The sequence below is a fragment of the Chiloscyllium plagiosum genome, unplaced genomic scaffold, assembly GCF_037043375.1.
Source record: "Chiloscyllium plagiosum isolate Xiang-an unplaced genomic scaffold, Cpla_swu_hap1 HiC_scaffold_23, whole genome shotgun sequence".
NCBI classification, from domain to species: Eukaryota; Metazoa; Chordata; class Chondrichthyes; order Orectolobiformes; family Hemiscylliidae; genus Chiloscyllium; species Chiloscyllium plagiosum.
In genome coordinates this window covers 30,045,974-30,060,929 of record NW_028270161.1, presented here as the reverse complement: position 1 = coordinate 30,060,929, position 14,956 = coordinate 30,045,974, and the positions used below count along the sequence as shown (strand labels likewise).

Below are 14,956 nucleotides of genomic sequence, written 5' to 3'. Positions count from 1 at the left end.
AGAGCATAAATTGAGTCAGAAGTTACACAAAACCAGGTTGTAGTTCAACAGGTTTATTTGAAGCCACAAACTTTCAGAACACTGCTGTTTCATCAGGTAAAGTGATGAAGGGACAGCACTCCAAAAGCTTGTGATTTCAAATAGACCTGTTGGGCTATAATTTGATGTTGTGTGACTTCTGACTTTGTTCACCCCAGACCAATACCAGAACCTCCACAACATAGAGTAAACTGAGATTATAACAATATGCAATTCATCTTATAATTAACTTCCCCTCAATAAACAAGGTAGGGGGTTATCAAGTGGAATGCCTTTACTCAGTCCTTCTACAAATGTACCTCAATGAAACAGCAAACCTACAAATAGATATTGAAGTAGAATAAATATTGGGTTTTTTTCTTCATTCAAATCAAGAGACTGATTTCATGAATGGGTAGAAATTGCCCCCAAGCATCACGTTTAGAAAAAGAAAAATGCCTTACTGGAAAGGAAGCCTGATCTAATATTTTATCAGTTCATTTTTTTGGTTTTCCTGCAGTTGTCTAGCAAGCAGGAAGACACTTCCACTCTCTAGTGGTAGGTCACACATCTGTTTTGGGTTCCTGGAAAAAATTGTTTTGGATAAATAGAAAAGGAGTGGATTCTAACTCCTCTATATCTCCCAGTGGCAGCTGTCCAGTTGCCAACAAAAGATAAAATTCTATTTGCACTTTTAAAAATCCTTCCCCTGGACACGAGGGATGAGAAATGCCTTAGACTCCAAATTGTCCTCTATTGCACCACCACATACTTGCCAGCACCACGCTATCATTACTTCACCAGCTTCACCACCAGTCCCAACTCACAAAGGCTTGTCTTCAGACCACTGAGGGAAAAGCAGTCTGAAATCCATCCATATCAGAAGGGTCAAGTTGCTGGGAGGTACAGCAGATAACGTACTCAAAGTTAAAAATGACACAACATCAGGTTATAGTCCAACAGGTTTATTTGGATGTACAAATTTTCAGAGGGCTGCTCCTTCATCAGGTAGCTAGTGGGACAGGATACATAGGATACAGAGTTTATAAGTAAAAGATTAAAGTATCATACAATGTATTAGACAAACCTAGATGGCTGTTAAGTGTGTAATCACTTAGAATGGGAAACCTGCATCTCCATACTAAGTGATTAAAGACTTAACATCAGTACTTTCAAATAAACCTGTTGGACTATAACCTGGTGTCGTGTCATTTTTAACTTTGTCCACCCCAGTCCAACACTGGCATGTCCACATCGTAACCTACTCAAGTAATGGAAACAGGAAAGAATTTACCAGCCCTCACAGTCTATACTTGTGGTCTATCTGAAGCTCAGTGTAGCTAATGGCACATTATACATTTTGCAACAATGAACCTCCCTCATTGTAGCTTTTTTATTTTTCAGGATCAAATATTCACAATTGAGTCAAAGAATGAGTCTGGAAAAGGCCGTTGCTCATTTAACCCTCAGGTTAACACAGTGTCCTTTATGATCAGTGAGTAGAATAGCCTAAATGAAAACACTTATTCTATTTTAAAAATGTAATAATATCAAAATATGTTTTAATAATATCTGTGATTCTTATTCACTTTCTCTTTAGATGAAGAATTATTTTCAGGGATGTATATCGACTTCATGGGCACTGACGCAGCAATATTCCGCAGTGTGACAAGAAGAAATAGCATAAGAACAGACCAGCACAACTCCAAATGGCTAAGTGGTATGTGCATATGCATGAATAGGTTATGTTACATTGAGTTAATTAACTAGTTTAGTTTGGCTGAACCTAATTACATTTACTGCTGAAAATGTGTTGCTGGAACAGCGCAGCAGGTCAGGCAGCATCCAGGGAACAGGAGAATCGACGTTTCGGGCATAAGCCCTTCCTCAGGAATGAGGAAAGTGTGTCCAGCAAGTTAAGATAAAAGGTATGGAGGAGGGACTTGGGGGAGGAATGATGGAAATGCGATAGGTGGAAAGAGGTCAAGGTGAGGGTGATAGATCAGACTGGGGTGGGGGCGGAGAGGTCAGGAAGAAGATTACAGGAAGAAGAAAACTTCCATATCCGCCACAAATTCGCCTGCACCTCCACACACATCATCTATTGCATCCTCTGCACCCGATGTGGCCTCCTCTATATTGGGGAGACAGGCCGGCTACTTGCGGAGCGTTTCAGAGAACATCTCTGGGACACCCAGACCAACCAACCCAACCACCCTGTGGCTCAACACTTCAACTCCCCCTCCCACTCCACCAAGGATATGCCGCCTAGGAACCCTCCAACCACAAGGGATGAACTCGGATTTCACCAGTTTCCTCATTTCCCCTCCCCCCACCTTGTCTCAGTCAAATCCATCGAACTCAGCACCGCCTTCCTAACCTGCAATCTTCTTCCTGACCTCTCCGCCCCCACCCCAGTCTGACCTATCACCCTCACCTTGATCTCTTTCTACCTATCGCATTTCCAACGCCCCTCCCCCAAGTCCCTCCTCCCTACCTTTTATCTTAGCCTGCTGGACACACATTCCTCATTCCTGAAGAAGGGCTTATGCCCGAAACGTCGATTCTCCTGTTCCCTGGATGCTGCCTGACCTGCTGCGCTGTTCCAGCAACACATTTTCAGCTCTGATCTCCAGCATCTGCAGACCTCACTTTCTCCCCTAATTACATTTATGCAAACAACAAAAACACATAATTCATGAAAGGTTTTTCTCCTTACTAGATTGAACTTAATGTCTCACCTTGTTTTGAATTCTCATTTCTTGAACTATGTGGTACATGACTGTCATTAGGGAAGATTTGCAAGGTGTCCTCATTGCAAAGGTATAGTTGTATTGCAGGGATATTTTTACTCACTGCGTGTGTCAAATTTATTAATTTTTGATTTTTGAAATCAGCCTGAAATTTGTGGACGTGTTCTTAAGGATAGTTAAGAGGTAACTTATTAATTTAATGATTTGGAGGTGCCGGTGTTGGACTGGGGTGTACAATGTTAAAAATTACATAACACCAGATTATCATCCAACAGGTTTATTTGGAAGCACTAGCTCTTGGAGCGCTGCTCCTTCATCAGGTGGCTGTGGAGTCCACAATGAAGGAGCAGTGCTCCGAAAGCTAGTGCTTCCAAATAAAGGTGATGGCATGTTGGCTCAGTGGTTAGCACTGCTGCCTCACAAGGATTTGGGTTTGATTCCCGCCCTGAGCTACTGTGTGTGTGGAGTTTGCGCATTCTCCCTGTGTCTGCGTGTGTTTCTTCCGGGTGCTCCGGTTTCCTCCCATAATCCAAAGATGTGCAGGTCAGGTGAATTGGTCGTGCTAAATTGTCCATAGTGTTCAGGATAAATGTAGGGGAATGGGTCTGGGTGAGTTACTCTTCAGAGGGTCAGTGTGGACTTGTTAGGCCGAAGGGCCTGTTTCCACACTGTAGGTAATCTAATCTGAACCTGTTGAACAATAACCTGGTGTTGTGTGATTTTTAACTATTGATTTAATGATTTTCTTAGGTGGCAATAAATATTAATAATTCCATATGCTTAGGTTATATGATCTTACATTTTTATATGAAGCAGTGATAGAATATCATGAGCATATCTGGTAATGCTTCCTTGTCTGGGTCAGCAGGTTCAAGCCCTTTGCAGAGAGCAAGCATGTAACTTAAGCTGACACAAATCTTTTTGTTACATATTTTCATGTATTTTTCAGTGTTCAATATGTAGAACTGCATAGAATAGAATTATATAGAATTTACAACACTGAGAAAAGCAGGTAATTTGGCCCAAAATAGTCCATAACAGTGTCCATGCTCCACCAGAACATCCTCCTATCCTACTTCATCTTTCACCATCTGCATGTCCTTCTACTTGTTTCTCCCATTTATGTATCTAGTTTCTCCTTAAATGTGTATACATTCTTCCAACCTTCCTAAGCTTGCTCATGTAGTGATGTTTGCATTAGAGTGTATCCTAAGGTTTTGAACTACCTATCAGATCAGATTTCCGAATTTTGATTTGAATTTGAATTGTCTTTAACATTGACTCGAAATGTTCGTGTTGGATTAACTGCTGGATTCCTTTCCCTCTATTAGAACCTGTGTTTGTCGATGCCCAGATCATTCCTGATGGCACAGACCCAAATGATGCAAAATTATACTTTTTCCTACGGGAGAAAGTGACTGATGATAATGGCAATACTAAGCAAATTCTCTCCAGGATTGCCAGAATATGTCCTGTAAGTAAATCTTTCAACCAGTGATTCCATGATTTCTTCAGTATATATCACATGGGCAGCAAACATGTTGAATAGATGAAGCTTGGCTTGTTTAACAAAACTGATAATTTGAAGCAGATTTTATTTTACAATTAGAATGAATACCTCACTCACTGTGTGAATCTCAAGACTGAATTTAGAGAAGCAATTTCTGCCATTTCCATGTCTTGAACCAAGTCATCTTGTTTTCCAAGGGTCACAATTAAATAATGACCCTTTAGCAAAATTTCAAGGAGCCCAGGCCAATTGTCTTGGACCAGGAGAGAAATAATACTTGGGTAATTTGGCTGGGACTGCTGCAGTGTTAAAAATGTTTTTTTTTATTTTAAGCTTTTAAATGTTCTGTTTTCCCTGCCTTTAAATTATCATTCTGTACTCACAAAGGTGGTCCTTCTATTTTCAATTCAATCACTAATGCACTGCAGACTTAGACATGAGGGAATGTTCTAACCAGTCCCTGGGGGAGGGTCCAAAATCAATTGCGATTCTGCTAAGGTGAAAGATTCTGGTAGTATTGATGTTGGCAGACGAATGGATGTTTTGAGGTTCTTGGTTGTGTAGCTAGGAGTTTATCTCATTTCCTTCACATTATGGCTTTGCTGTTTTGTCTTGTGTTTAGCAATCAGAGAGGGAGAGACATATTTTTAACTGAATGTGCAAGACTGTCTGTGCACAAAATTGGTTAGTGATAAGGTAAAGTCACTGTAGTTCAACCAAACTGCAAGGTTACTCTCTCATTCAAGAGACATACTGATGGTGATTTAACGTGAGGGTCATCATGACACAGGTAAAGGAAGAGGTTGAGAAGGAGAGTCCTTCATGGTAACTTCAGCCAGTAGAGAAATTGAACCCATGCTGTTGGCATCATTCTGCATTACAAACCAGCTATCCACCCAACTGAGCCCCTATTTGACATAGTGATCAGGTACAGGAGGTGGTGGTAGGGAAGGCTGTTTGTGTGACTGGAGTCCAGTGTCCAGTCACATGCCACAGGGATCTGTGAATCTTTTATTGTTCATGATATATATAAATGGCATTGATGAGAATGTGTTTGCAGATAACACCAGAGATTGGTTCAGTAGTTAATGATGAGGAAGAAGGTCTTAGGTACATGTTGAATATGTCGACAGATTGGTCAGAGGGGCAAATCGGTGACTGTTGGAATTTAACCATAAAAAGTATAAGGTGATGCACAGTGGAAGAAATGACTAGACAATGAAATACTCAGTGAATGCCTGGATACTTAGAAATTCAGAGGAACAGATGATCTTAGAATGCTTGTACACAGATCCCTAAAGGTGCGGGACAGAACAGAAAGATGATTAAGAAGGCATTCCGGATGCTTGCCTTTATCACGTGTGGGTAGATTACAAAAGCAGAGGTGTTATGTTGGAGCTGTACAAAACTTTGGTTAGACCACAGCTCGTGAACTATGCATAGTTCTGGTCACCATAACTATAGTAGGATGTGATTGCACTGGAGGGGATGCAAGGGAGATTCACCTGGACATTGCTTTACTTGAAGCAGTTTAGCAATGAAGGGAACCTGGATAGGATACGATTGTTTTCTTTTGAGCAGAGGAGGCTTTGGGAGGACCTGTTAAAGCTGTACAAGATTGTGAGTAGCATGGATAGGGAGCAGCTGTTCCCCTTAATTGAAGGGTCAATAATGAGGCGTGCATAACTTTAAGGTGAAGGGTAGGAGGTTTAGAGGGGGTTTGAGGAAAATATTATTCCACCCAGAGAGTGGTGGGAATCTGGAATGGACTGGCCAGGAAGATAATTGAGGTGGGAAACCTAACAAACTTTTAAAAAGTACTTGGATGAGCCTTTTAGTGTCATCACATTCAAGGTTATGGCCCAAGTGCTCGGAAATAAGAATAGAAGACGAATTTCTTTTGAGGAGAGGGGATGGTTCATCAACAAACCCTGACCTTCCTCCTGTAATCAATCTCTATAGCCACACGAGATCAATGCCATTTTTTGAATGCCATCTGTTCCTTTGAAGTGTTGTCTGAATTTCCCTTACCACACTTTAGGTGCAACTCTATATGGTTCCTCTCTAGACCCAGTTTAACCTACACAGGATTCTTTTAGTCAGCCACTGTATGTAATGTTTTAGATATCCTTTGGTTCTTATTTTCTTTATTTTAAAAAAAAAACATATTTTGTCATTAAAGGCTCAATATATCGCTAAATAATATTGTGATCCATTGTCAGAACACATTTTTGTGCATTAAGTTGCCAAAATATGATTGAAGTATGATATATTCCTGTTATATATGTCTGATTGTAATATCCCTGCACATATATGAATAGTCTAATGTAACCTTTACACCAATTCTGGCATCATATCATGTAACGTGGCATTCGGCATTCACGAGACAGCAGAATAACTTTCAGTTGCTTTTTCTATCCTGCCCATTCATGTTATGTTCATGATGAAGGGGAAAGTTCAGCTCTGTTGAGTCTGAATAGCCACAAATGTGTTTGTCAAATTTAATTCCTTCACATTCCGTGTCTTTTCATGATAATGCACACTAAGGAGGCTAAACAGAGTATTCCCATTCCTGCTGAAGAGCTTATGCTTGAAACGTCAACTCTCCTGCTCCTTGGATGCTGCCTGACTGGCTGTGCTTTATCAGCACTGCACCTTTTGATGGGTAAACAGAGTAGATAGGAGAAACGTCTCTTTGATGAAAAGGCAAGAACTATAGGAGGTGAACAACAAAAGACCCAAAAGTGACATGAGGAAAATCTTTTTGTGCAGACAGCGGGTGAGATTTGGATTGTGCAGCCTATGATTGCGTGGGAGGTAGACTCGGTCATGAATTTCAAAAATGAATTGGATTATTATCTAAAGACAAAACATTACAAGGTTACAGGAAAAAGGCAGAAGTATGGGATCAGCAGTGCACCAGCATGGACAAAACAGGCTGAATGGACTCCATCTGAAGTGTAACCACTCCATGATTCAGTGATTCATGTACTCACTTATTGGAAAACATTAATGATCAGGATAATAACTGTGCCTCTTCTTATGAATTATAAACTGCACACAATACAGAGCTGTACCCAGGTACTGTATAACATTAGTTAATCAAGTGTTTAGAAAAAAAAGTGAACCATACATTTATAGAGCACTTAGTGTAACATCATAGTAATTAAACTTATGAACTCAATTTCAACATCTATCAAAAGAGTACAGTCATTGTAAGGCTTAGCCAGTGCGGATGTAGAAACCTCGCTCATTCATGAGGATTTATTCAAACTCAGTAAGCTAGTGAATAAGAGCTATTCAATGAACATTATTTACAATAAGTTGAGAAGCTATTTGATAAAGTTCTGCACATGAAACTTTGGAAGAAATTGAACTTTTATGAAATTAATGGCAAATTGAAAGTCAATCAGCTGATGCAAAACAAGATGTAATGTTAAATGACAAGATATTCTGTCTGGGAACTGTGAGTGAAGAAGTTCTGCATAATTCCATTGCAACTCTCATGATTGCATTATTCATAAATAATTTGGGACTGAGCAATATATGGAAGTGTAACAATATATAGTATAGAAAATATATGGAAAAAATATCATATATAATATTGAAACATAGAAATAGGAGCAGGCCCATTGGTTCTCCAAGCCTGTTCCACCATTCAATAAAATTGTGTTTGGTCATCCAGTTCAATACCTTGTCCCCACTTTCACCCTATATTCTTTGATCCCTTTAGCCATAAGAATTATATCTATCTTTTCTTGAAAACAATCAATGTTTTCACATCAACCACCTCTTTGAGGAAGACACTTCCACAGGCTCACCACTCACTCAATGAAGAAAATGCTTCCCATCTCAGCCCTAAATGGCCTACCCCATATCCTTTGATGGTGATCCCCCGTTCTGGACTCCCCACTCCTCACTCCTCAGGACTATCCTTCCTGCATTTACTTTGTCTAGTCCCATTAGAATTTTCAGGTTTCAATGTGATCCCCCTCACCCACCATCATTCTTTTCAACTCCAGTGAAAACAGTCTTAACCAATCCAGTATGTTACCATACGTTAGTCCTGCCATCCCAGTAGCCTTCCTCAGATAAGGAGACAAAAACTGCATACAATATAGAATATATCACGTTAAGCTATCACATGACAAAGAGAGGACAGGTGGATAAAATTCACTAAACCTGTACCAGTTAAGTAGTTGGTTTGAAGAATGATATTTGGATTTAATGAAGGCAAATTTAAATAAATACATCTTGGAACAGGAAACAGCAGACATTTGTACAAAATAGCAAGCTTTAATTTGCATTAAAAACATGGCAAGTATGTAAAATCATGTAAATTCAAATTTCAACGTCAGAACTGAGTATCATCCATTTTATGAATATTGTGCACACTAACAAGAGTCTTTCTTAGCAAAAGTGGAAAAAGTTAGTTTGGGTGTAATTATTGGTCATTCACTGACATTTTCTTGTCCTTTTAAACCTGGTGAGAGCACAACTAATCAAATAATAAGAGAACAGGCTGTAAGTTAATTGGCTTAATATTTTAGGCCAATGACATTCATCAGGATGTTATCTGTTAATTGTACTTCCCTTGCCACAGATTGTGCCAGTTCTGCTGAGTATTCCAGCATTTTCTGTTTTTATTTGAGATTTCCAGCATCTGCAGGTTTTTGCTTTTAAATTACATTTACTTAAATATTATTTACGTCCTGAACACTTTTAACTGAAGAACATATGATCCAAGCCTTCAAAATCTTGACTCCCATCAATCAGAAATTGAATGAATCCTTTTGACATTGATTTCCACAGAAGAAATTGGGAACATGGGTTCTGCTGCTTTGATTGTGTTGGCAATACGTGTTAACATCCATACATGTGACTGACAATGTGATGATCAAATAATCTGTTTTTGTACTGTTAGCCAAGGGATAGATATTGTGAGGGCTTGAGGATCATTTTCCTGCTCTTCTCTGAGTGGTGCCACCTTCAGCAGGCAGATGGGATCTCAGTTTATCATGTCTTCCAAACAGAAGTACCTCTGACAATGCAGCATCCCTGCTCAGTTCTATTCTGGAAAATCAAGCTTGAGTTTTTGTACTCAAGCCCAGGCATGAGACTTATGCTCAAAAACATGTCCTTCAAAAGCTGCCAACTGAGTCACAGCTGACAAAGCTGACTTGGTGAAATAGTGTCAAATAAAGTTTGAATCGATATAGATTGTGACAATTAAGCGGTCCATGACATGGAGAGAAAGAAGCTGTTGACATCTTTTTCGAGGATTTGAGATTTCTGGTGAGGAGAGTCAAATTAATTGGAAGGAACTGTTGAAAGATATGGACTTGAAGGACTAAATCTTTTTCTGTCTCCTCTTCTATTGTCCAGTGCATTCTTCTTTAAATATTAGGTCAGATTCACAAATCAAAACAAAAAATGCATCTCAAAATGTAGGCCGAAATTCAAAGCTTTGGTGCCCAGAACTTCCATGTTACTTGATAGTTTTGAACTTGTGTTCATAATTTTCTTTACAAGAAAGATTGAATTAGAGTATACATCATTAAATAAAGAAGAGTGTTTTCAAAAGAATATGTGGAAGATCAGTTTTCAAATTTTGTTTGAGGAAACCACGCAAAGTCAGCTCACTCCTCCAATAACTGCAACAGTTTGGCACTCCTGCAATATAAACAGTGTGGAGTTCTTGCAAAAACATTGTCCCTGGGTTTGACTCTGTGTGATGTGGGTGGGGTTGGAATGAGTTAAAATCAGGCCTTTGAGTGCTGTGTTAAATATGGATCTTTTTGCTTGTCCAGAGGAGTTGTATGACCTTCAAATAGTGCCAAGACAGAAAAAAATGACATGGAAGCCACAGAAGACGCATACTTTAATGGAGATTCGTTGTTTTAAAAAAAATTCTACCAGGCAGTCTTGGATAAAACCAGAGATCCCCAAGGAGTCTCATAGACTGATGGTCCTTTCGTTCAAGTTAGGAATGTTATATGCATGCAAAATACCTCATAACCATCTAAGGCATCATAAAGGGGGTTTTATGACTCAAAGTTATGAGTTTGCAAAATCAACAGAGAATGAGAAAATAGAAGAATTTATTACATTCCAAAAACTTAACCAGTCTTTTGCTACTCTGCAGAGGCAGGTGAAAAATAAACCAAAGAAAGCAAGGTGTCATAAAATCAATGATTAAAATGTAAGTTTAAATTTTTGGACATTGTACCAGTGAAGATAGTTAGCGCAAATAGCCTGCTAGCCAATCAACCCATTTTTCACCACCAATTATTTTGACCATTATGAGTTTCTCAAAAGGACACATTAAAATTACAAATACAGCAAGAAACTATTCTGATAATTACATTGTATAAATTTTAATTTTTATAAAGTCTTCAATGCAGTTTAAAATCATTATCTTAGCATACTGGGAAATCATGAAGGTAATGATTCCATGTAAATGCTGAGAACACTCAGTTCTACTTCTCACAACCTGCCTGAACCTTTCCACTGGCTCTGGGCTGCAAATGGATTATCCAACACCGAGGGTTGAATCTTCCCATATTTTCACTAAGTATCGTTTTTGTTAGGTTTCAGGGTGGGGAGCTCTCTGTGAGCCCGAGCAAGTTTTCTCGTGCTGTCATCCTACTTTCTCCTCATTAACTACTTACCATGCCGCGATAGTAACCCTCTCGTCAGATGCCAGCCTGATTCTGCCACTTGACCTAGCCAGAAGTATGTGCACTGGTGCCATATTTTAAAGGCTGTTGCCCTCCCAGTCGAGTTTTGGCAGTCTGGAGATGACCTGCACGGTTTCCATAATTTGCCTCGGACACAACGGACACAGGGATAGTGATGCCTTTCTTTGTGAGACAGGGACTTGGAGGTGGACAGGGTGGTGCAGAATAGGGATGTCCTCTTCTCTCAGGATTGGCACAGGAGGCCACGACACCGACAAACTGATCTGAGGTCGCCACTTGGATCAGTACAGTCTCCAAGGTTCAACCAGACACCCAACCGGTCAGGAAGAAGTTCAGTCACCTGCTGCACTCCATGAGGGTAGATGCTCACCAGTTTCTCTCTGCTACCTCACACTGACTCTGACTCTGCTACCTACCCATCTCAAACCAAGGCTCATGCTTGACCACTCTCACTCACTACTATTTGCAGCATCTAGCCTCAAATCACTCTCACTTAGCACAGCCCCTCACCCTACTAACCCTGCACAGCCTCTGTGCTGTCCACTCACTCATTCACTCAGGACTCCTCTCCACCTTGCCCCACCTGTGCCAGCCACTTTCACCCCACTCAATCCCTTCCATTACAGGAGATAACAGCCCATAATAGGGCTGAAGATGTCAGGATGGGAACTGTGGACATACTGAAACCAAACAAGTAGTGTCATCCATTGTTGTGCTACTCAGCCATGGCACCTCCTGTAAATGTATTGTTCACATGCCACAACATCCAACTCTTGGTCATGGCACTTTCTCTCTTCTGCCTATTGCACGATGTTTGCAGTAGCCAAGTTTCAGGGATCTGCCCCACAGGACATTCCCCTCCTCCAGCTCTGAGGAAAGGAGCATGGATGCCTCCATTGAAGCCAAAACAGCATAAAATTTTGGAACAGAAATTAGGCCATTCAGCCCATTGAGTCTGCTCTGCCATTCAATCATGGCTGATAGTTTCTCAACCCCATTCTCCCGCTTTCTCCCTGTAACCCTTGATTCCCTTGACAATCAAGAACCTATCTACCTCCACCTTAAATATACTCAATGACCTGGCCTCCACATCCTTCTGCGGCAATGAATTCCATAGACTCACTACTCTCTGCCTGAAGAAGTTTCTCTTTTCTAAAGGGTCTTCCATTTACTTTAAGGCTGTGCTCTTTGGTCTTAGTGTCTCCTACTAATAGAAATATTTTCCCCACGTCCAGTCTGTCCAGGCCATGCAGCATTCTGTAAATTTCGATTAGATTCCCCCCTCATCCTTGTAAACTCCATTGAGTATAGACCTAGAGTCCTCAAAGGTTCCTCATATGTTAAGCCTTTCATTCCTAGGATCACTCTTGTGATCCCCCTCTGGGCCCACTCCAGGGCCAGTACATCCTTTCTGATATATGGGGCCCAAAATTGCTCACAATACTCTAAATGTGGTCTGAGCAGAGCTTTATAAAGCCTTAGAGGTACATCCTTTTTATATTCTAAACATAATTGCCAACATTGTATTTGTGTTCCTAACTACCGACTCAACTTGCAAGTTTACATTGAGAGAATCCTGGACCAGGTCGCCCAAGTCCCTTTGCACTTCAGATTTCTGAATTTTGTCCCCTTTTAGAAAATAGTCTATGTCTCTATTTTTCCTACCAGAGTGCATGACTTCACATTTTGCTGCATTGTATTCCATCTGCCACTTCTTTGTCCCTCTCCTAACCTATCTAAATCCTTCTGTGGCCTCCCTGCCTTCTCAGTACTACCCATCTCTCCACCTATTTTTATATCATTTGCAAACTTAGCCAAAATGCCCTCAGTTCCTTCATCCATATCATTAATGTATAAAATGAAAAGTTGTGATCCCAACACTGAGCGTTGTGGAAAGCTACTTGTCACCAGCTGCCTTCCTGAGAAGGACCCTTTTATCCCCACTTTCTGCTTTCTGCCAGACAGCCAATCTGCTATCCACCCTAGTATGTTGCCTCTAATGCCATGGAATGTTATCTTACTTAGCAGCCTCCCATGCGGCACCTTGTCAAAGGCCTTCTGGGAGTCCAGGTTGATATATCCATTGGGCTCTCCTTGTTCTAACCCACTTGTTACATCTTCAAAGAATTCTAGTAGATTTGTCAGACCTCCCCTTGATGAAACCAAGCTGACTTTGCCCTACTTTACCATGCACCTCCAGCATTTAGTAATATCATCCTTCACAATGGACTCCAAATCTTACCAACAACCAGTGTCAAGCTAATCAGCCTGTAATTTCCTGTCTTTTGCCTTATTCCCTTCTTAAACAGGGGAATTACATTCATGATATTTCAGTCCTCTGGGACCTTCCCTGACTCCAGTGATTCCTGAAAGATCACCACCAATGCCTCCACTATCTCTTCAGCTATCTCCTTCAGAAGTCTGGGGAGTAGTCCATCTGGTCCAGGTGATTTATCCACCTTCAGACCTTTCCGTTTTTCTAGTACCTTCTCCTGGGTGACTGCCATCATACTCACCTCTGTTACTGGCTGTCTTGAATTTTTGGGATATTACTCATGTCTTCCACCGTGAAGACTAATGCAAAGTACTTATTCAGTGCCTCTACCTTTTTTTGTTATTACTATTTCTCCAGTGTCATTCTCCAAAGCCCAATATCCACTACTGCCTCTCTTTTGCCCTTTATATACCTAAAGAAACTCTTTCAATCTACTTTTATATTACTGGCTAGCTTGCCCTCATATTCAATTTTCCCCCTCCTTTTTCTTTGTTGTCCTCTATTGGTCTTTGGAGGCTTCCCAATCCTCTGGCTTCCCACTGCCCTTTGCCTCATTATATGCTTTCTGTTTTACTTCTATGCTGTCCCTAACTTCCCTTACCAGCCATGGTTGCCATATCTTTCCTTTAGTATGTTACATTTTCCTCGGGATGAATCTTTGCTGTGTCTCCGGAATTACCCCCAGAGACTCTGCCATTACGAGGCCCCTGCTAGGCCCCTTTCCCGGTCAATCATGATCATCTCACCTCTGTGGTTGCCTTTATTCAACTGTAATACCATTATGTCCAATTCCGTTTTCTCCCTCTCAAACTGCAGAGCAAGTTCTATTATATTATGATCACTATCTCCTAAGGGTTTCTTCATCTTAAGCTCTATTATCAATCTGCCTCATTGCACAGCACTAATCTAGTATTGCCTGTTCCCCAGTAGGCTTCACCACAAGCTGCTCCAAAAATCCATCTCATAGACATTCCACAAATTCCTTTTCTTGCGATTCACTACCAACCTGATTTTCCTAGTCTACCTGCATATTGAAATCTGTAGTGATTACTGTAACCTTGCCTTTCTCACATGCCTTTTCTATCTCCTAGTGTATCTTGTATGCCAAATTCTGACTACTGTTTGGAGGCCTATACATAACTCTCACTATGGTTTTCTTTAACCTTTGCAGTTTCTCAACTCTACCCACACAGATTCTACATCATCTGACCCGTACTTTGTTTCTTGTGATTGATATAATTTCATTCCTTACTAACAAGGCAACATCATCCCCTCTGCCTGTCTTTTTGATAGGATGTACATCCTTGCATATTCAGCTCCCCTGCCTGACCACCTTGCAACCACATCTCCATAGTGCCCACCACATCAGAGCTGCCAATTGTGATCTGCACCACAAGCTGGTTCACCTTATTTTGTGCACTGCATGCAATCAGTTGCAACACCTTCTGTCCTGTATGTATCGTCCCTTTTCTCATTGTTGTTCATTTATCCAGTGTGTTTGAAGTTTGATTCCTAACCCTTTCCAAACACTCTGTTCCATTTTGCATGCTGGAGACTTTAATAACCTCTCCTGAGTTCTCTTTTCTTTTAATCTTTTTTTGTACTTTTCCATGCAGTTGAATCCACCCCCACAGATGTCAACCTGCTGCTTTGATTCCCATTGGTTATTATACTTCTTGGAGTATTATACTCTATTATA

At 40.6% G+C, this 14,956-nt stretch overlaps 1 protein-coding gene across 2 annotated transcripts in view; it reads left to right on the top strand.

Annotated features, from left to right (window-relative positions):
• sema3c (sema domain, immunoglobulin domain (Ig), short basic domain, secreted, (semaphorin) 3C) overlaps positions 1 to 14,956 on the top strand; it is a 171,881-nt gene that overhangs the window by 104,699 nt on the left and 52,226 nt on the right. For both annotated transcript variants that reach the window (XM_043713776.2, XM_043713775.2), the window contains exons 6-8: positions 1,423 to 1,513; positions 1,619 to 1,738; positions 4,103 to 4,245. In XM_043713776.2, the coding sequence (XP_043569711.1) occupies positions 1,423 to 1,513; positions 1,619 to 1,738; positions 4,103 to 4,245 (354 nt within the window). The remainder of the gene's footprint in view (positions 1 to 1,422; positions 1,514 to 1,618; positions 1,739 to 4,102; positions 4,246 to 14,956) is intronic.